This window comes from Motacilla alba, chromosome 2 (genome assembly GCF_015832195.1).
Source record: "Motacilla alba alba isolate MOTALB_02 chromosome 2, Motacilla_alba_V1.0_pri, whole genome shotgun sequence".
Lineage (NCBI taxonomy): Eukaryota > Metazoa > Chordata > Aves > Passeriformes > Motacillidae > Motacilla > Motacilla alba.
Window position 1 is genome coordinate 48,836,494 of NC_052017.1, and position 21,715 is coordinate 48,858,208.

The following is a 21,715-nucleotide window of genomic DNA, read 5'->3' on the forward strand; positions in this document are numbered from 1 at the left end:
TTTTTTCCCTGTGGAAGTGCTAACTAGCACAGAGCTCTTTTCATAACCAAACGGAGGAAATTTTGTGGAACAAAAACTTTGAAAAAAATTATTAATAGTCTTAGAACAAATTAAATAGCAATCCTTTTTTTTTCTTCTAAGTGAACACTCCATAGTTCCAATTGTAACCTTTTATTGTTGAGTATGAATAAATATATGTATACACTATATATACCCAATATGTGCTGTTACTGAACCTGAACTATAGAAGGTTATTTTTAATCATGCTAATAACAATACTCAATTTTTCTTTGCTAAGTTTACTTTGTTTTCTATGCATTTTTGTGAAGATGCTCAGCTAAAGAGGAATCCTTTAGGAATTGCTTCTTTATACACTTAATCCCTTGTATATTTTGCATTGCTGCTTTATATATGCTAATAAACTGATTTCTGTTTTTACCAGTAGCCCGTGGGATTTCAGAGATGTAAAAATTGTTTGTTGTTTTTGTTCTTTATAGGTTGCAAACAATCTTTGCAAAATTTGATGAAATAAGAAACTCTGACAATATGATTTTAAGTAACGTCAGTGGTGAGTATGAAAGATCATATATTTATAATCAGCTTTAGATTAATGCAAGATAAGTATTTAAATACTAGCGTTATCAATGTGAGATGGATGAATAGCAATATGTAAATGCTAAGAAAATGAAACACTTGGTGAAACAAGTTTGTACACTTTACTGGAACTATTTGCTGGATTGTGGTCAGAATACAATTGGAAAAGGTGTTGAAACTGCATGGAAACAAGCAGTGAATATTTAACGAGTTTCAGATGTGCTCAGTAGAGGATAGAAGAATGCTGCAAAGTGGTCATGTATGGCAAAAATGATCACATGAACCTTTATCCTTAGTATGTCTCTAAGAGAAAAATGTACTTTAGTGATGGGTGTGTTTTGATACTTTCTCTGTTAAAATGATGCATCAAGATGATAATACATGGAGTTTTAAATTACAGAAATAGGAGACTGCAGCATTCAAAGACAATTGTTGAAGTTAAGACTTCATTGAGCTTGAGCTCCTTATTTTGGTGTATTTCAGGAAAAGACAGCCAGTTATGCAGAAAATCCCTGTTGCTTCTTAACTGCTTTTTTTGCTACAGTATTTTTTAGTATGAAAATTTAATTTAAAACTGTAAATTATGAAAAAAGTGTTACATAACAGCAAAACAAAGGAGTTTCTGTGGCAGTGGCTTTAGCATAGTCAGTTTTGGAAGCCTCATTGTCTTCTGCAAGGAATCAATAGATCTTGTTTTATTGGGAAGCGTTTCCTCATATTAATTTGTCTTGCAAAGTAACTATGTTGATTATGGTCTGCTGTATCTAAAAAGTGTAACTGTTCAAGAGTAGAGGAATGCATATAATTCCTTGATGTACTCAAAAATACCTTTTTCATTTTAAATTTTCTCACCCCTTTCTTGTTAGTGTGAAAACAGAAGTGACTGTAGGTTCAAAGGAAAGTTTTTGTAACCTTTTCTTTGACATAGCAAGAGGTTTTTATGCTGCCTTTTGCTTTGAAATAAAACATTGCTATTCTTGCACACTTAAAAATTGATTTGTAAAAATGCATTTTTTTAAAAACCCATAGCATTCTAATTTGGGGAAGAATGTTTTACATAAAAATGTAGATGTTTATGTTCTGTTAGATTGTAAATTTACTCAATATGAAAGGGTAAACCATTATCTTTTGCATCCACCATAAATAGAGCTGCTTAGGTTTCATAGGTTTGAGAGATTCAGAGATTCATTTTACATGTGTATTTTTTCTGTTGGTAGTTCTCAAGAGAATGGAGAAAGTCACAAAGGGGAATATAAGCATTGACGTAACTTAAATATATGAAAATATATATACCACATTGCTGGACTAATTAACATAGCACTTCTGTCCTTTTGTCTCCATTTAAGAGAGTTGAGAAAGTTTATTTTGAAGCTATTTTTATCTCATGTGCAAAACACAGATATTAATGCTGATCTATGACAGTATAACCCATGTATTTTGTCTTGTCGGTGGCAATTTCTATGCAAACATTACTGTTATTCTGTTTTGGTACCATAAATGACAGAATCCTTCCTAATACGTTGGTTGCAGTATTTTTGCTTCAACCTAGTTCATCTGTTGCTTCCATCTAGGCAGTTTTTCAATGTTATTGAAAAGGTATTCTTCCATTGTTAGTGCTTTATCTTGGCTTTGTGCTTCATTATTCTCTGAAGGACAATTTGTATTTACTGCTTGCACGTGTAGATTTAAAGTTACTGTCAAATTCCTTTGGCCTTGGTTCCAACTTTTCTTTCAGGAGCTTTATCAAACATCTCTGGATAAAGGCCAGATTTTAGTGGCTAAATACATCTGTTACAGTGTTGAGGATTTTTTTTTTTTGTGCTTTGTATATTTTGTAGTACGGTTTGGGATGGTAGGGGGAGAATAGGGTTGTCTTTCCCAAGCAGGGGGAGGCAGAGGAAGGGTGGAAATCACAAAAACACTTCAACTGGTTTTAATATCATTAAACTCCATAGCAGGCCCTCTTAACAGCAAAAGGAATGGCTTTTTGCCAGGTGGAGTTACTGTCCCAAGTAGGGCGACTGTACTGATGGGGGTCCCGTTCAGTGTGTGATGGATAGGGATGAACTTGTTAGTACAACCTCAGAAGCTGTCATCATCTTCTTCATAGTCCTGAGCTGCACTGCTGTGGTAGTGAATATTTGGTGTGTTGACCTAGTTTCTGAGAATCCAGAGATGTGACTTAGGATTCTCTCATCAAATAATACTAACGTCAGTTGTTCAGTCTTTTTATCCAGCATGTACTTAGGAAGAAGAAAAGGAATAAAGAGTCAAAGCTTGCAGCTTTAAACAACCTGATTACAAAAATGTTTTCCATACTATATTGATAGTCAAAACAAGTAAATATTTAAAAAAATATTGGTCTAACACTTGATAGTTTTAAAAAACATGGTGTTGGTATGCTTTGGTATGTGGGAGAAATACAGGTGGGACACGAAAAGGTCTCCTTCCTGCCATCTTAGCACACTGGTATATTTAATATCTTACTTTTTCAGTGTGCTAGAGGGGATCTAGTGAGAACAGTCCCCTTAGTCTTATGTTACCTCTTTTCCTTTATTGAATCTGGTCTCTGATGGAATGGTAAAGAGCAGGGGGAGAACGAGTTACCGTTAGGGACTGATAGATCCTCCGTGAGGGTAGATGAGGTGGAAGGCACATTCAGACACTTATGGATGGAATAATTGGGGTGGGATGTAACAAGGAGTTTCAAAAGACAACACATGAGGAGGTGCCACAAGGGAACTGGGTAGGAATCTTAGTGCTTTTGCTTGATGAGAGTGGCTTACAGCCTTAAATAATATCCCACTGCTAGCTTGCCTATCCAGCTGACCCTTGATTTTTTTTTTATTTTTTACTCTAAGATGTGTATAGTAAAATCAAAGATCATTTCTTTAATGTGAATTATGTGAATGAATGAGCTGCTATGCAAACCTTGGGATTTGTTTACATTCATAATGATGCGTATTAAAAGAATCATATCAGGATTTTGCCTGTTAAGCAATATCTTACACGTGCTGCTAGTTTTGCCCTTTCACTCCACCAAAACTATATGTAGCCTTCCAAACTGCAGAAGAGTCTTTAAAGCACATCCCTCCCACCCCCCCCCCCCCCGCCATTTTTCAGCAAGTGAATGTTCATTTCTATGGAAACAGTACTGGCAGCCAATCTCAGCACTACAAAAGCACTTGTTTCTGCTGCCTGAGATTTGTAAATACTGTTTTCTTTTAAGAGAATTCAAGCAGACTCCTGTATCGGATAGTAGTATCATTATTGAGACAGGGAATTAAAACAAAAGTAGGGAAACTATTAATACTGAGCTCCTTGCTGCACTCAGCAGAATGATTGGGCTGAAGATAAATCATAATCTCTATTCAACCCATGCACTTTTTCCATTTTAATATTTAATGGCTCAAAGGACTGCCTTAACAAACACAAAATATGACAGGTAGGATATGTGATGTTAGTATCATGGTGTAGGGGAGTTGCGTTATGGGTGATAAAGATGCAGCTGAAATATGTGTTCTCCTGGGAAAAAAAGGGGCAAATATAAATCCATAGCACTAGTGTGTATCTGTTTTTCCACATTACGCTATTGTTTTTTATTTCCCTTTGCTGTTTTCTATTTGGAAATATAGTTACTATGGAGACAGTGACGACATACTCTTAATAGAGCTCACCAGTGCGGCACAACATGAATATATATAGTTTGGGAATACTGGTGATAGCTGCCGTGATTATTTTATAGAGGGTTTGAGCTTCATGGTGTTCCTTTGGTGCGCTTAATGCAAGCGGTCAAAATGTAGCCACATCATTTTCCATTTCAGCTGCTCTTCCCAATGGCTTATCATTTTAAATAGGAAAATTTACATGCCAGTGAAGTGTACTGGTCAGTTCAAGCCCATTTGGAATAAAAGGGCCTCATCAGGCTGATGCTTCCACTGGTTTTAAGGAATTTGACTGGTTTTGGATCATTACTACAGGGAACTGTGTCTGGCTCCTTGCAAATGCGTGGTTCTCATGCTCTGTGCAGCAGCATATGCTGCAGTCTGCCTGAGTTTTAAACTTTTCTTATTGGCAAGACTAAGTAAATTGGTACTACCTACTTGCTACTATCTATTTTTGATCACTGTTGGATTGCACTCTCTACCCTCAGCATGTCACCCAAAACGTACATTCAGGTACAAACTCTGATCAAGAGCTCAGGTCTGGGCAGGTTGTCATTGATGCTCCCCAGCGTGTGTTGCATGCTTTGGAAGCAGTTTCTCTTTTAAAGTTGCCGGGGGGAGTTTCCAAGAAGTCTTCCGAAAACTCAAAAAAGAGGCAGCACCTTTCTTCAGCAGAGCCCTTTCCTACTTCCTGTGTCTTTATTGTTTTGTTTCATTCCGTGTTATGTTACGTTATGGTTGATCCCTGTTCTGCAGAGTGCTTGTCCTTAACCGAGGCTCCTTCTCCTCTCGTTTCGTGTTCCGTGGTGGCGGGGGAGGGCAAAGCTTCCCCGGGGCTGTGGGCTGTCCCCGGTGGCGGGGGCTGCGGCGCTGCCGGGCCGCGGCGGGCGCACGACGGCGGGGGCGGAGCGCCCGGGGGCCGGGCCGGGCCGGCGCGGAGCTCCCTGGCAAGGCGGGACTGCTATTTTGAAGCGAGGCGGCGGCTGTAGCGGCAGGGAGCCGGCAGGAATCCGGCGGGGATCCGGCCGGGACCCGCCGCGCCCGCCTCTCGCGGCACCGGCGGGCATGATGGCTGTGGGGGACGGTGAGTGGGGACCGCCGTGCCCTTGGGGACCGGCGCGGGGCTGCGGGGGCTCTCGGCAGCCCGGGCGGGCCGGGGAGGTTGGTATGGCGGGTTGGTGTCTTGGGCTGACGGGCTTGGCTTCCGCCCGAGCCGGGCGCTGGGCGATGGATGCTGCGTGCAGCAGCCGGAGGGTACGGGGGCACCGAGCGTGGCAGCTCCAGCCCTTCTTGGAATTTTAACCGTGCCTGCGTTTCTGGGATGGTCCGTGATCTCAATTATTTACTACTCTGGCCGATTCCGCTGTGCATTTTTATGTTGGCGTTGTGTTTACTCCTGTCGCGTCGGTGTTACTTGTGTTGGTCACCCCTGCAAGATAAGGCAGAATTTACTATACTGCTTTGTAAACAAGCGGATGTTAACCTGCCCTGTTGTGTGAAGAAATTGGTAGTTATTCGGCATAGCCATAAGAGAAGAGCCTTGCTGCTGGAGCTGGGGATGTATATTTAATAAAGACATGGGATGTTACTACGTTTCCTTCACTGCACAGTGTATTGTTACACAAACCAATGGAAAGTAGGTCAGTAAAGCAGTATAGACTATATGGTTGTGTTTTCGTTAAAAACTAGACGTATGTTTTACCTTTAAGGACACCTCTTGTGTTTGCATGTTAGCCAGGTTCTCTGAGCTTAATACCTTGATGGCTTTCTATATATGCGTTATTATTTTTAGAGAGACTTGAGGCACATTCATTGGACTTGCAGCAAGTTTAGGGATGAGGTAGGATGGCTGTGCTTTCATGAGTGACGAGATATGCAGATTTGCATAAAGAAGGTGGTTTATAAAGATCACAGATTAAGATTAAATCTTTTATCTGAATTTGCTGAAACAGTAGTTGTAAAAGTCCTGAGAGAGATCCTTTACTGAGTCGACCTGAAATGTGTGTTTTTCACTTAGTTCTTTCATTTGTCAGAGACTGAGAGAGATAGTGAGTGTGACCAGAGCAGTGAAATTGTGTCTGGACTGTACAGTCTAAAAAAAAAATACCAGCGGTTCTCTGATGTTTGTATTTTTGTCATTTGCAAGGTGCAAGGGAAGGCACGGTCTTTGTAGAACCGAATATGTACCAAGCTCACTCTTGCTGAGATTTTTTTTTCTTGGAAATGTTTTTCTTCATCTTTGTTTCCTTCCTGTGAGGCAACACAGTTCTCCATGGTGTAAACATGAATTGTGGTAACTTGCAGATTAAGAATACAAGTTGTAGCATGTTAAGAAATAACTGCATTCTCTAGGCAAAGCTGTAGGATTTTTGCCATTCTGTAATGGTCGAGTTTTATAAAGTGAGGGTGGTTGTGGAGCTCTCTTCTGTATAATTTAATTCGTCATTAACAAAGGCACTAAGAACAAAGTACTGTTCAGGCAGTCAGCTGACATTCTGTGTAGGAGCTTTGAGCAATAATGCCAGATACAATTAACAGTGTGTAGGATGATTATGTAGCTGTTGGTCTCTCTTAAAACTACTGCTTACCACATTTACAAGGAATTCAGTCTTCTGATGTTGTGTTATGAAACTGCAAGGGAAAACAAAACCTTAGTTACTGTTAAAAAAAACTTCTTAATCTTTTTTTTTTTAATTGAGCGATGGTTTGGCTGCGTTTTTTTGTTTTGCAAATATTCCGTATATCCTCCTAATATATACAACATAAAAGAAAATGTTTTAAGGTTAGTGATGCTGCAGCCTTGAGAAATGTCTTTTCTCAGCACAGTATTGCTTTGTTATGGCCAATGTGTATGTTTAACTTAATATTTGTGAGACTAGGCTGAAGGCATTGTGCAGATACTCCAGAGAGCAGATTTTTTTTACTTCTTTTATTTGGTTTGCTCACTTAATCAGCCTGGATGTATTATAGAATTGCAGAGTATGTTTGGAAATGCTATTTAGAAGTGGTAATGTCAATTTTATCTTGAATGCAAGATGTTGGCTTATTGGAACTTTCTGGAATTTTTTTCCCAGTTTTCTTGAGCACAAGCAGAAATGTAAATAAAACATGATGCTTAGCAGTTGAATCTTAATCTGATTTCTCAAGTGAAGATTAAAGGGAAGAACCAGATTTTCTGTTTGCCCCCATGTTAACTGTCTCAAGCTCTCCAAGCTATTGTTGGAAGAATGTGGAGGGGGAAAACCATAATCCTGTGCTTGTGGCCCAGCAAACAAATGGACCGTAACTTCTACTGTAGTGAGTGCATGCCAGTGGGAAAGCATGCGCTGCCTCAGTCTTGAAGGCATTTGACATACTTGTGTGAGTGGAGGTCTGTGATTGCCCTGCAAGTTGTGGAGGCTGCTGAGGAAAACCAGCTAGGAAGCGTTCCTCGCTCAGGTTTCCTTGTTCCTTGGGGAGGATAATGCATCTCTGCCATTATCCGTTGGTAACCAGATTAGGCTGCTGAGGAGGTGGCGGACGGAATCGTGGTGTGCACATCACAGTGTGCATTCTCTCCGGGGTTTGTAGTTCAGCAGCTTCCACTGGTGTTTCCTCACCTTTTTGACAGTCTGTGCTGTGTTACCCTGTGATTTCCTTGGTGAGGTACTGCGTTGATCCCAGTTGAGCAAGGTAATTAGGATAAGGACAAAATTATCTGCCTAAAACTACAAATGGCCTTATAGGGAAGATCAGACATAGGTTTTCTTAAGATGTACTAAACATATTGCAATACCAGACATAAGGTATTTGAGGGCTATCTAAAAGCATATAATCAGCTTTGTGAAAGGACATATTTGGTACACAGATTTGTTGCACTAGTGTGTACTAACTATACTGTTTTGTATCATATAATGAAAAAGCACTTCTTTATTTATTAGTGTATTTTTATGTAAATAGCAAACAATGTAATGATGTTTCATGACTTTAGGCACTTGTCAGATTTTAGATGATAAAGAATATGTGACTGGTTTATGAATAGAAATTATCCTTCTATCTTATTCTGCATATGCATATCAAATTTTGTATTTTGTCTTCTTTTAAAATATTTGATTAATGTATGCGTGGTCCTAAAGCATGAGAACAATTATCTTCCTTCCCTGATGTTCTTCTGAAGGAAGGCTGTCTTCCTAATTCTTTAATCTGATTAACTAGTTTCTGTGAAGTGTGGGTGCTGTACAGCTTTAATATTTTACTTTTGACTGAAAAAGGGATTGGACATATTAAAGGTACAGAAGCTACAGTGATGTTTGAGACATTAGCTTGACTTAAAATACATCTGTTATTTTAGTACATGTGGATTTCTGAAGTGTATTTCTGGTTTTTCTTATCCTGTGGTAGGAGACTTTTAAAACCAACATAGTCCTTTGAATGATGATAATAAAGCAATTGCTACATTGGCCTAGAAATTGGTCGGGCTGTAACTGTGGTGCTTTGTACCATTCAGAGCTATCTCCTGGGTGTGGGAATATAAAGAGAAACAGAAGTTTTTGTGTGGGATAGAAGTGTATCACTTATTCCCTTTTCTGTTCTTGTTTGGGCCTGTGTTTTCTTTAAAACGCTGACCACACCTGCAGTGGCTCCTTTTCCTGTAGACGCTCCCCACCACTCCTCCTCCATTATTTAGGAGTTGGTGGGCACATGGTTTGGGACATGGTTTGGAACATGGCTGTGCCTCAGAGAGCAAGGACAGATACCGTGAGCTGAAATGTGATTTCTGTTCTGAAGCAGTGCAAAGCTTCTTTTCACAGCAAGGTCATATGGTACTCCCAGTGATTAACATAGATTCTGAGTTGTGTTTTGTCTATAGAGTGCAAGTACTGTTGCTAATAGCAGTAAAAGAACAGTGGGAAAGTGAAGCAGCTGAGTGGGAGAGGGAGGGAATGTGTAAACAAGCCAAGGGCTGTATGAAAAGATGGAGAGAGAAAACGGATTAATACAGCAAGGTTCAAGACTGATGTGAATAGAAAAATTAATTCAATTAAGAATTCAAGGTGCAACTCAGAACATTTTTTTTATTTAAAAAAACAGAGCTGCAAACACATGACAGATGCAGTTGTTTTCTCAAAACCAGCATAGCTTCTAGAATGATAAGTGCACCTGATTTTTTTAATATATATTCTAGGGTAATAACTACAAGTTTTGTCTTCCTGTTTGTAAATGACATTTTCGAAATGTCAAGGAATTTTGTGGGTGGTGGTGGTTGTTGTTTTCATTAAACATGAAACACGAGTTCACTAAAAAGATTTCCAGATATGTTTAATCTATCATCCAGAAGTGTTGGTTATCTGGAGTGCTGGAGTCAGTTTTTATTAGCTTTTAAGAACAAGTTACATAATAAAAAAAATTATTTTGGTGTTTTCCATCCTATCTGCATGTTTTTGATTATTCCAGACTATTGGTAGTATTACATGTTTTTTTGGTTGTTTGGTGGGGGGTTGTTTATTGTTATTATTTTTTAAAGTACATTTTGGAAAAAAAAAAAACACAAAAAAACCCGCATTAGAATTGTGAACAGCCACAGGAGAAATTTAAGGCCTACTAAGGGTTTCCTTTCATAGATGTTGCACGAATCTTCCACTTGACTGGTTGGATATTTGCCTTGCAGGGTTTATTTTCATCTTTATTATCTATGAAATACCAGGAGTATTTCCTTACTGTTACATGTTATTTTTAATAAAAACTGATGAGCAAGTAAGCTACATTTGGATCATATCAGTGTCTGAAATGCCTTCAGAGGTGAAGGGTCTCCTGTAGTATTGACCTGAATCAGAAATTCCATTCTGTGTATTGTGTTTATAAAAGCATCTTAGTTTTTAAGACTTGTGGTTTGGATTTTGTCTGCTTTCTTTGCCCAGGTCGTTCATCAAAATACACTTTCATAGCAACAGCTGGAAAGAGTAGTCGATAACTTGAAAGTGCCTTTTGAAAACCAGCTGTGTATGTAGACTCTTACAAGAAGTAATTTAAAACTCACGGGAATTTCCCAGCTATATGGAGTGAAGACAACAAGATTTTCATGGTACCAGAAAAATTCTGGTACCTCTTCATGTATATTTAATTGATGTGAAAATGTTTCTGTTCAATTGAGAAACACTTAAAAGCCCTCAAAGTTATGGTTAGTTGGAGCCTGAGGAAAGGTGAGAAGGGCTGAAGTTGTAGAACAAAGCTGCAGAAAAACCTTATTTTCTTCAAATTAGCTATTTTTGCTTTCATCAGATATCAGGAGCTGCATGGTGTTCCATGATTGCCTAAGCAATGAGCATGAGTAGATTTCTGTTTGACAAAAAATCCTTTTATCATTATGGATTGTTTTGTTTGTTGACCTGATAAAAGTCCTTTGGTCAATGAACTTACACAGTGTGAGGTTCAGTATTGAACATAAAGGTCAAACTTTCTACATTTCTGTGTAGGTTGTTTTTGTTTAAAATTGCTTAGCATTGTCGAGTCAATTTTTATAAACTCATTAGAAACACTGTGAGAAACAGTCTCCCTATATTATTTGGGAGTTGGATCATGTTCCCACAAAATTAGAGAAATGGCAACTACTAAAGCTGCCTAGCCATGTACCATGCACTTCAGATTTTCCAGTTCTGGTATGAGTTTTTTAGCTTCCAGGGTGCTGGTGGATGAGAGGCTGGACATGAGTTGGCAATGTGGGCTTGCAGCCCCAAAACCCAGTTCTGTCCTGGGCTGCATCAAAAGCACAGTGTGGTTAACAGGGCAAAGGAGGTGATCTGTTCAGTGAGCTCACAGGAGGCCACAAAGATGATCGGAGGGCTGGGGCACCCCTACTGTGGAAACAGGCTAAGAGAATTGGGATTGTTTAGCCCTGAGCAGAGGAGACTCCAGGGAGACCTCACAGCACCTTCCTGTACCTAAAGGGGGCCCACAGCACAGCTGGAGAGGGATGTTTTAAAAAGGCATGGCAGAATGGCTTTAAGCTGAAAAAGGTATATTTAGAGTAGAAATTCTTCACTTGTGGTGGTGAGGCACTGGAGCAGGCTGCCCAGAGGAGCTGTGAATGTCCCATCCCTGGAGGAGTTCACTCCAAGTTTGGGTGGAGCTCTGAGCAACCTGGTCTAGTGAAAGGTGTCCCTGCCCATGGCAGGAGGGTTGGAACTAGACAATCTTTAAGGTCCCTTGAAACCCAAAGCATTCTATGATTCTTTGTTAAGAAGTCCAGTTTGAGGAGAGTTGGACCTCTTAAAACCACCAGTTTTATTGCCCACAAGTGAAGTGGCAGCATTGAGAGTAAAAGAAAGATAATTTGACATATTTTCTTAATCTCTACTGCTGACTGTGTAAGGCAGAGATCAGGTGGATCAGTGGTCCAAAAGGCCATTAGCAACCCCTTTCATTCTCTGCTGTGGTGTGCACGTTTTCGTGTGCAAATACTAACTTGTAGTTCCTAAACTACATTTATCTAAAATGCACAAAAATAAATCTCTCAATATTTTATCTGCTGCATGCTCATATTGCACTTTCTGCTTCTAGGGTCTATGTTTTATTTGTCAGTCTGCCTTGCTGTTTTACATTTTCAACATGCAAGTGGAGTTGAACATGCAGAAATTTGCCGCTCTGAAAACTAAATGCAAATGTTAGCCGCTATCATGATCTCTCTGATGGTAGACTAACATTTGCCATTGTCACGCTCTAATAGTGAATCCCAATTTAAGCTTCCTGTTTGTAAATCTTCTCATTGATGTTACATATATCCAGTGCCCCTTCCCTATCACATATACTTTTGATATATGTTAAACATGAATGAACACAGTACTTAGGAGTGCCTCTCTTATCCTTGTTGTGATGTAATTGATAGTTTGAAAATTCGAGTCATTAAGCCCAGGTGCTTCTGTGTCATTGAATTAAGTACTGGAAATGTCCTGAATTGAATAGTTTGTCAATGGATATCAGTTGTTTGACTTAGCTGCAGATAGGTAAATATGGTTGTTCTTTTTGCTACTTTTCTGAACTTACATACATCAATAATGCCAGGCATATTATTGCAGTTTATGGATAGTGGTTTCTAGATAAAACCCATTTTTGTGATAAATATATTGGTTTTAAAATAGGTCATTAGAGTCACTGAAGAAAATGCTGGTGGTGTTGAGATTTGGATACTTTATGTATAAGCAAAAGGGATTTGTGAAGAAAGAAAGAAAATTACTTCTGGAGATGAAATAATAAAGACAAATTAAACCAGGCCTACTGAGTAAAGACTGGCTGTTGGCTTACAGAATATTTTAAATGCAAATAGTGGAATTGATACTTCAAGAAGATACTTGAAGTGGCAGCCTTTATAGAGGGCAGCTTAAGCAACTGAGCAAAGGGTTTGGCCACAAGTGAGGTCTGAATTCAGAAAGGCTTCAACAGTTAAATAAGCCATCACTTTTGATAGAAATTAGGAGTCTTTTATGTAAAGTGGCTCACAGAAATTTCTCAGGCATTGAGTAAAACTTCTGTTAGGGCTTTTTCTTTTTTTTATCACGTTTTAAAGTGAATTACTTGCCTTCATTTTAATCAGTGTCTGGATAGGGAAACTCTCTTGAGGGAGTACTCACTCATTTAGCAGAGCTCTTGAGTGCTTCAGAAGTTACTGTCTTTCTCAGCTTTAATTCTGGTATTTCATAAGAGAGCAAAACATTTGTGCTGTGGTAGGCATGTTTTACTTTATGCTAAAATAGAGGAGTATCCCATCAGTTTCTGTGTTACAGCTAGTGACTCAACCTGCATGTTTAAAATGCCAAAAACTTTCAGTCTTTGATTTCTTCTGCAAGGCAGGTCTGTGTCCTTCCTACACCTTTTTGCCTTCCCCTTGCCTAAAAGGCACCTGACTTGTTAATGCTGGACATAGTGCAGTGTGCTCCAAATAGCATGGCCTAGAGCAATAACATAGTACAGATGTTGAAGAACAATAACATTACATAGCTTTATTTTCAGCCTTGCTGTTTAGTCTTGAATCCTATTTTAGATGTTGACCTTGTCATGAATTCTGGAGAACCTCATTATCTTTCTCTTCCCCTTTCACTGAGAAAATGGTTCTTCATTTGCTAATTGATTGTAGACTATTAAGTGTTGATTCAGAAGGCCATTAAACGTGCCTCAGGAAGGATGTAAAGAAAGTGAAATTGATGATTTCTAAAGTACAGTGATACTGACTGCATCTTCAGTTTTCAGTAAGTTTACTGGGAAATATTCAGTAGCATTTGGGAAATGTTAAACATTTGTAAAAAAAGAAAGTCCAATTGCAAGAATTTAGAAAGGACTAAATTATTTATTAATTAATTTAAACATGTGGTCCATGGTAATTTTACAGATACTGTAAAAATGTAAAATATGGCAAGATTTGTAGAAACTGTCCTAAACTTTAGTCGGTAAAAATTAGAAGAGTACTTGGGTTTACAGGAGATACTCTAGAGCTAGAAATGGGAATGAAGCTTTACTTGGGAGCAAAATTAGCTCAGTTGCTTATTTGAGCTTATTGCAGCTTTATTTGAAACCTGTAGTTAAGTCTTGTCTTTCATCCAGACAGTAGTAAGATAAACTGTAAGACTAACTTTTCCTTGGGGTTAGGAAAAGAATACTGGGGATATGTTAATTTTTTTTAATTAATCTTTTTTTAACATAGTCCTTCACGAAACTGGGGAGCAGAATAGATAAACTACTAATGTCATTAGAATAGGCCTGTATTCAATGTGGATAATTATTGTGGCATGTGCCATTGCTACTCCTAAATATTTCTTTTTTAAAATGTTTGTTAGGTCTATTATTTTCTTCCTCATTTTCCTTTTATTTTGTCCTATTCATTGAGGGCCATATTTTAAAAGCGATCAAATGCATATAGCAGAACAAAAAAACTCCCAAAAGCAGATATGAGTCTCAGTGCTGTAACCAATCAATAGACTGTAGGAGAGTTGTATTTTCCTTTGCTTGTTGAAAAATTTAGGAGAACTTTATTAAAATTTGAGAACAGTTCAAGAGCAAAATTTAACTGATAAGTATTTGCCTTATTTCTGTTACTGACTCTTGCTCTCCTTACTTGCTGCCGTTTCAATTTTTTTTTTTTTGAAGACACCAGTTCACTGGAAATGCCTGAAAGAAAGAATAGCATGTGAAAGGATATGTTTGGTTTAAGAATTCTGTGGGATTTTTGAACCAGGTTTTGTTGTTCTTCAAACACTGTTCTCATTGGTATTTTTTTGTCTCGTCTATCCCCTATGAGGTTACTGCAGAAAAAGTAGTCTCTTCTGGTAGGAGTTTGAGCTTTTGTTGGTGATCATCAGCATGTATTGCACAGAAGAGAACCATTTGCCAGCACTGTCATTGGTACAGTTGCTTCTTTCAGGAAGACAAAGAGCAGCAAGGGGGGTAACATGAAGTAAAGTTAAATCCATCAGTGAGTGGCCTCACATTACTTCTATGCCTCCACTATTGTCCCAGGAAGAGCCATGGTCCATCACTGTGAGAAGCAGGCTTTTGTTTAGGCATGAGAATTTGTCTCCCAGTGGTTTAGGATACCAAGACCTGCTGTGGCACGGGGAGAATGCCAAGGAATGATGCCTTTATGATAGATCTGAAGCTTCTTATGTGCAATTCATCTGTCCAGCCATAGATGTCTGGTGCCACTCGAGGTGCCTTGCAGTATCCTCGGTAGCCACGCGGAGTGAGCGGGCATGACACAAGACCTGCAAGAGGTCTGTGGCCTTCTGGAATGTCAGCTGGCTGCCAGACAGGATGCCCAGGACTGTCCAAACTGGTTTTAGATGACTGTGCTTAGGCAAATGAATCCTGTCCTTTGTGTCAGGACAAACAGATTTGGACTGTATGGAATGCCTGATGTGTAAGGGATAAAGTTCTCACTGAATGATGTGGGGCATTGGCTTGAAGTATGGATTAGAGGGATCAGCTAACTTGATGCGTGTGTAGTGCTTGCAGCTTCATTTTCATGCTTGACAGAAGTTGTTGTAGGGCGCACCAGTTCATCTGGAATTGAGCTAATGATCCAGTCCCAGATGTTCCAAGTAATTGATGCAGTCTATGTTTGTAAGTCACTGAAGGGAGACTGGCAATGGGTGTCTTGGTCGGCACAGAATGGGGGAGTGACTTGGGAATTTAAAGAGTTCATCTACTTGGGGTTTTTCTGCTTAGGCAGGATTTTGCTGTCGTCCTCATAAATATTTTGTGGTGTGAAAGAGGAAGTGTTAACAGTAGGTGAAAAACAGTATTTATTGGCAAAACTTTGAAGTAAAATTGATACAAATGTTTTGAACAAAAGTCAGTTTAAAGGCAGTTTTTTTAAAACATGTAAATATTAAGTATACTGTGTTCTGTAGTTTGACTCTTGTCAGTCTACAGTAAAATACTGCAAGTTGGTATTTACAACCCTAGTTGTGTTAGATATGTAAGGTGTTGCTATTGAAAACAGTGTCCAAATTTGCCTTTATTGCCAGCTTTAGTTAAGTATTACTGCAGGGGATCCAGTTTTTTGGCCCCCATGGTGTCACTTGAAGATCTGCTTTAGGTCAGTCAGCTTCTGATTTCCTGCTGCTGAGAAGCACAGGTAGAATATAGGTCTTGTATTTGTACTGCTGTGTAGGTGATACTGTGTTTTATTTTTCTGTTATTGGCTATGACTTACAAAATATTAGATACCAGAATGTCACATTAGTTATATGAATCTTCAAACCAGCTAAGGTGGAGGCTTGAGTTGCAATAACAATAAATGTATTCTAATTTAATCTTCTTTGAAAATGAAATATTTTTTTCTCTCTGGATATGAAAAACCTTAGATTTCCATAGATTCTCCTTGTCACTGGATATATCTTTACATTTACTGGATACATAATTACCTTTACTGCTGTATAGGCAAATCACAGTAAGTAGATTGTTCTGGAGTTAAAAATATTTGGAGTACTAGAATGTTCTTTGAACATCAAGTTTCATTATAAATGTTTATGTTTTGATCTCTTTGAATACTTCAGAAAACATACACTACATATTTGTGATCTGGCCCTCAAGAGTAATGCTGCAAGGAAGACAGCACATATATTTTGTTTATTTTTAGTTCAAATGACAAGGATTGTTTCTTAAGAATTGTAGTGTTTAATGCTCTGCGATAGATCACGTTTTGGTCTGTCTGCATGCATTTAATCTTCAAATAACTTTGATAAATCCTAAGGTCTAAAAGTGTGGTAGAATTTGAGTTTTGATGTGTCCTGCAGGTTGGTTTGGCAGGTCTTTTACTGGAAAGATTTCTTAGACAACTCTTCAAAGATTTTGTAGAAATGCACAGCAGTTCATTGACAGCAGTTCACTTGGTGTGCAGTACCTCCAGAGCGTCCTCTATGGGCAGATATCTGCCCTCCATTAGAAGAGAAAACTCCTGATGCTCAGATTTTGAATCCTGAGTTCCTAGCTTTGTGAAGGTAAAAACAACCATTTCTTGAATTTTTTCTTCCCCTGCTTTGAAGTTGCTCATCTGGAAGAGAGCTTGTACCAGAGTGAGAGCATTTGTTGCTCATCAGGTTTCTTCAGGAGTTTTTGGCAGTACAAGATTCCAGGCTCTTCTCTGTACGGTGTGCTTACCTCCAAAACTCCTTATGCACTGTGGTTTAAAATACTGTATATCAAGTACAAGAACATGTTGAGGGATTTAACTGAGGCTCAGTACCTTTAATTTACTGTGTTTTGCCTTTAATATGTTCTGTGGTTGCTAGCAATTCATACAACTTTTTATTTTTTAGTACCTTGGAGCTTTGTTTTAAAACAGTTTTTGGATAATGCTTTCTCAGCTGTCAGGTGTATTTGCATGTATAAAATTTGATATTCTGAAAGTGTTAAAATGACCTAGAATGAAAATTATCCAGCCATTTTAGAATGAAAAAAAGTTTGCATCTATCATAGGGCTTTATTTTGAAATACCAATTACATTTAGGCTTTTATGACTTCTGTTGTAGAGATATATTTTGTTTGTAGACTGCATAAAACTAACATTAGAGGCACAGTTTGATACTGAAATACAGCAGTCCCCATGCTCTGTGTGTTGGCTGTCAGGAGCTGCATCCCTGCTCCTTTGGCCAGCCAAAGGCAGATAGTAAAGCTAGATTGAGCAGAACTGCTCCTTGATTATGCCCTGGGGAGCAACAGTTAAAACTGGAGCTGGGCTTCTCCATGCTGAAGTACATGGAAATGCTTTTACAGGAGCTACCAGCAAGTGGCTCATTGCAGATGAGTGGGAGCACATGGAAGGTGCATTGTAGGGGAAGCAAGTATAATGCTCTGTTTTCATGAAGTGCTGTAAATACAGACTTCAGGTTTTTGATCTTCACAGTGTAAGGCATGTTTCTGAAAATGGAATGTCCCTAAAGATCGCTCAGGATTTTCATGGTAAATCCTAGAGAAATAAAAGTGTAAAGGCCTAAAAGGGTGGGGGAAACCTCTGATTTCTTTAAAAGACAGTATGAAATTTTCCTGCTTGTGTTTATTTAAAAAATAAACAAATCCAGAACAAAAGAGGCTCAGCTGCATTATCAGTTTAGCGTTAATAGAATTCAAACAGATCTTTTTCAGCCATTAATTTTACATGCTTATGGTACTGTGCTGTTATGTTGGAACACTTCAAGTAACTGCACAGCAATTTTTAATTTATTTTAACATAAACCATGAAAAGTCTGGTTAAGAACACCCGTGTATCAGTGGTTTAAATCAGTTCTGTGTATCTTAAAAAAAAAACCAGGCATTTATTTTAAAAAGATGAGTTTTATGTGGACTGAAAAACTGTATATAACTATTTCATAGTGTAGATTTTTAATCCAGTGTTAGCAATCATTTAAATGTATGAAAAAATATTCTTTAACCAGGCAAAGTAATTTGACAGTATTACCAAGAACAATTTTTTATGTAAGTTCTAATATACACAACACGTCACTAGGTTGAAACATTTGCTTTTGCATTTTTTTTCTGGAATTCTGTTTGCACATTTTGGGGTTGAACAATAACTTCTAAAATTACCCATCTTTGATACTCCTTCATAATGAATTGTTTGGTAAAAATAAAATTATTTTATCTGAGTCACTGGTTCCCAAAGTACACAATTGTTTGGGGTTGTCTAGATTTTTCTTGATTAGGAGATTTTGCATAAATGAGCACATGCTCAGTTTCTATTTTTAGGATTGTATTGTAAATAACTTTATTGTTTCAAAGGCTTGTGCAATATTTGCATATCAGTGCATCATTGTAGAGCTGTTGGGTAGTAGGATGAAAGTCTTGCCTGTTTCTTCATCAGATTTGAAAGTGCAGTGACAGAACCATTTTTATTTGCAAAGCCTGTTTTCACTTTTAGTCTGTTTTCATGATTCCATACTCACGTGTCACTGTTGATCCGATCACGCTGTTCAAAAATCTGCAAGATACTTCTAATTTAAAATTACCTGTAATGCTGCAGGTATCCTAGATATTAACCTTTGCCATTTACCCTTCTATGACAGTGTTTAAGTCATTTCACTTAATCTGGCCTTTGTGTTAGTGGTTTTCCTTGCTCGAATTCTTGATGTCTGGTTCTATTTAAGATAGTGAGAGTAAAAGCATCAGGAATCAAAATGTATTCTGGCTCAGGCCGTATGCTGAGCGGGAGTGCTGTTTCCATGGCAACACACAGGACAGTGAGGGGGAAGGCTGATGCCTTCTCCTCCGATTCGGCGAGTTTACAGATCCAAACAATTACTCTTAGCAAGATTCACTTAAAAATCAGTGTTCATAGGAGAGGAGCAAGTAATGTTAATACAAATTGGTAATATGCATCCATATTTTTCTTGTGATGGTTTGTTTCTTTGATCATGGAGATTCATTAGTGGAAAACACAGCTTTTGGCAAATGCTAGAAAAATGTGCTAACTATAGCAGCAGTGATCTTGGACACGTTAAATGCAGGGTGTTCTGACGTTCCATGGTGCTGCCAGTGCTGCTGGACAAAACCTTGCTATACCCTTTAATGTAAGCTGCCTTCCTCTGGGAGGCTACATTGTTAAATATAGTTGACATTTCCCTGGGAGCAAGCTCTGAAAAAGCAAAGGGTAAACAGTTAACCATTCCAGAGATGATGAAGTTTTGCAATTAATTTTTAAATTTTTTTTTTACACAAATGGCAGGTTTTAGAGCAGGTAATAAGCTAAATTGGTCTTTCATTACTGTAGTGCAGTTGTGTCTCAGCCTCGCCCATTTTATTTATTATAGGAACCATAGGCTGTATGTTTTCTGTGCTCAAGCTTATAGATAAATCCTTCTTTCCTAACTGGGTGGGGAAAACATTATGTTCCACTGTTGGAATATGTTGGGGTTCTTTTAAGGCACAATATTTTGAATTGAGACTGTTTAGTCACTAGACATGAATTTCTTTCATGATTAAAAATACACAAACCTGAAATTATAGGAAAGAGGAGTGCAAGCCCCGGAATATTGTCTGCCTGTCTAATTTTTTAAACGAAGGATTGGAATAGTGGCAAATACCATGTGTGGGAATGAATTTATTTGCATGGAGAATTTTCACCTTTTCCTCCGGCGTTGGCTCCCAGAAGATGATGTCACCTTGCAGCTCATTGGTTGTGCAGCACCTAGTGCAGGGAAGGGAGAGAAAGATGCCGGCACAAATCTCAGTGGTGGATCTGGGGTGTTTGCGAGCAGATTTTGATAGAATCTTTGATTAGTATTAAGAATTTACTGCATGTGGCCATGTGAGGTGCTGGGTCCGTCCTAGGGTGAGAGGATTGAAGAGCTATCAGAGGAATGAGGCGGCTGATCTGCAAGAGGATCTGTGATTGTAAGTTGAAAAATCTGGGTGGAAGGAAGGAGACAGGGAGTGCTAGTTAGACACATTGTGGGAGGATGTGTAGCAGAAAATGCATGCATGAGTGAAAGAAGGAAAAGGAGAAGCATTTTTCTTCGGTAGACTGGAATGATAAAAATTATATTAAGGGCTTTCCTTTTGGGAAAATACTAAGAAATGGTTAAAAAAATTCAGTCTGTGCAAAGATATTTTTCCTTTGTGGGAGTGGATGTGTAGGATTCATTTTTTATGCTCAGTTTCTACTGTGGTTAATTATGAAGGTAAAATAATATTTTATAACAACGTGAAATGTAGAAAATGCTGTTTATCCCCCATTGTCATTTTAATCCTAGATCGGAGACAGGACAAACTGATAAATACTTGTTTTTATTTATGCATTTTGTGAATTTCTGTGAAATGTGAAGGAAAATAGTTTGTTAGAAAATGAAAATACGCCCATTCTAATAGCTCTATTTTTATTTAACATATCTTTTTCTAGACAAAAGCTTTGATGATGAAGAGTCAGTGGATGGAAATAGGCCATCATCAGCTGCTTCAGCCTTCAAGGTTCCGGCACCTAAAAAGCCAGGAAATCCTTCAAACAGTGCAAGAAAGCCAGGATCAGCTGGTGGGCCTAAGGTTGGAGGTAATGTAAAGCTATTCAGATTCTAATCAGTGTTCCCAGAAACCTTGCCAGAGAGGCACAAAACAGAGAACTTTGGAAGGTGATGTTTAATTCATGACTGCAGTATTTTTGCAGAGCTGAGAACAGTAAGGGACCCTGTTTTATGTAATTATTAATCTGTAAAGGTGTGTGCATATCTGTCTGTTTTTGTGAGTGTACACTGAGCTTATAAAGGTCTCTCATATTATAAATAAAATTAATGTCTGGAGATAGCATTTATGATGGTGAAAGGAAAAAAATACATATTATATATACATATATATGTATGGTATCTCTGCTGGAATCCACACTGCACTTATTGTGTATATAAAGATCCTGTGAAATTCTGGAGAAGGTCTGTGTAGATTAAATTTTTACTGTAGGTCTGCACTGCTTCACGTGGCTAGAAAGGATTAGCCATCACCCACAGCCCTCATCAGAGGTGTGTGTTACATTTGGGTGACTTTTATTATTATTATTCTTTTAACTGTCAGTATTGTGAAATTGGTTGTGAAAGATGAAAAATGAGGGCCAAAACCCTTGGCAGGATTTTTTTGCATGGTATGGCTTTAAAGCAGTGTATGAGGAATGCTTAGTAATTATGATCTTAGAACAGGGAAATCCGCATTTTTTTAGGGCGGGGGTAGTCTAACAAAAGCAACTGTTTACTGTTAAAGAAGTGGCTGCTTTTTTGATGGTTCATGTACACATTCAGAAAAAAATACTTAATTCTGTGGAAATACACCATGCTTCAGGTACAGGGTTTTTATGAATAAATGATTATTTTAGTAAGGGGTTTTTGTAAGAGTAATTTTTCCATGTTCCTCTTCATGTAATCTCATATGTGATCTGCAAAGCAAATATAAAATTTGGAAGAGGATATACATGGCAAACAAGCTGCCTTAAGTATTTTCACATTACTAAGATACAG

The 21,715-nt window shown here is 38.3% G+C and overlaps 1 protein-coding gene across 45 annotated transcripts in view; it reads left to right on the forward strand.

The window, feature by feature from the left end:
• CLASP2 (cytoplasmic linker associated protein 2) overlaps positions 1 to 21,715 on the forward strand; it is a 145,707-nt gene that overhangs the window by 36,639 nt on the left and 87,353 nt on the right. For 40 of the 45 annotated variants that reach the window (XM_038123947.1, XM_038124000.1, XM_038123955.1 and 37 more), the window contains 2 exons: positions 498 to 568; positions 20,620 to 20,766. In XM_038123947.1, coding sequence (XP_037979875.1) covers positions 498 to 568; positions 20,620 to 20,766 — 218 coding nt within the window. Of the gene's footprint in view, positions 1 to 497; positions 569 to 19,530; positions 20,115 to 20,619; positions 20,767 to 21,715 lie in introns of those variants that run through there. The other 5 variants (XM_038124291.1, XM_038124312.1, XM_038124327.1 and 2 more) reach the window with 5 other exon arrangements.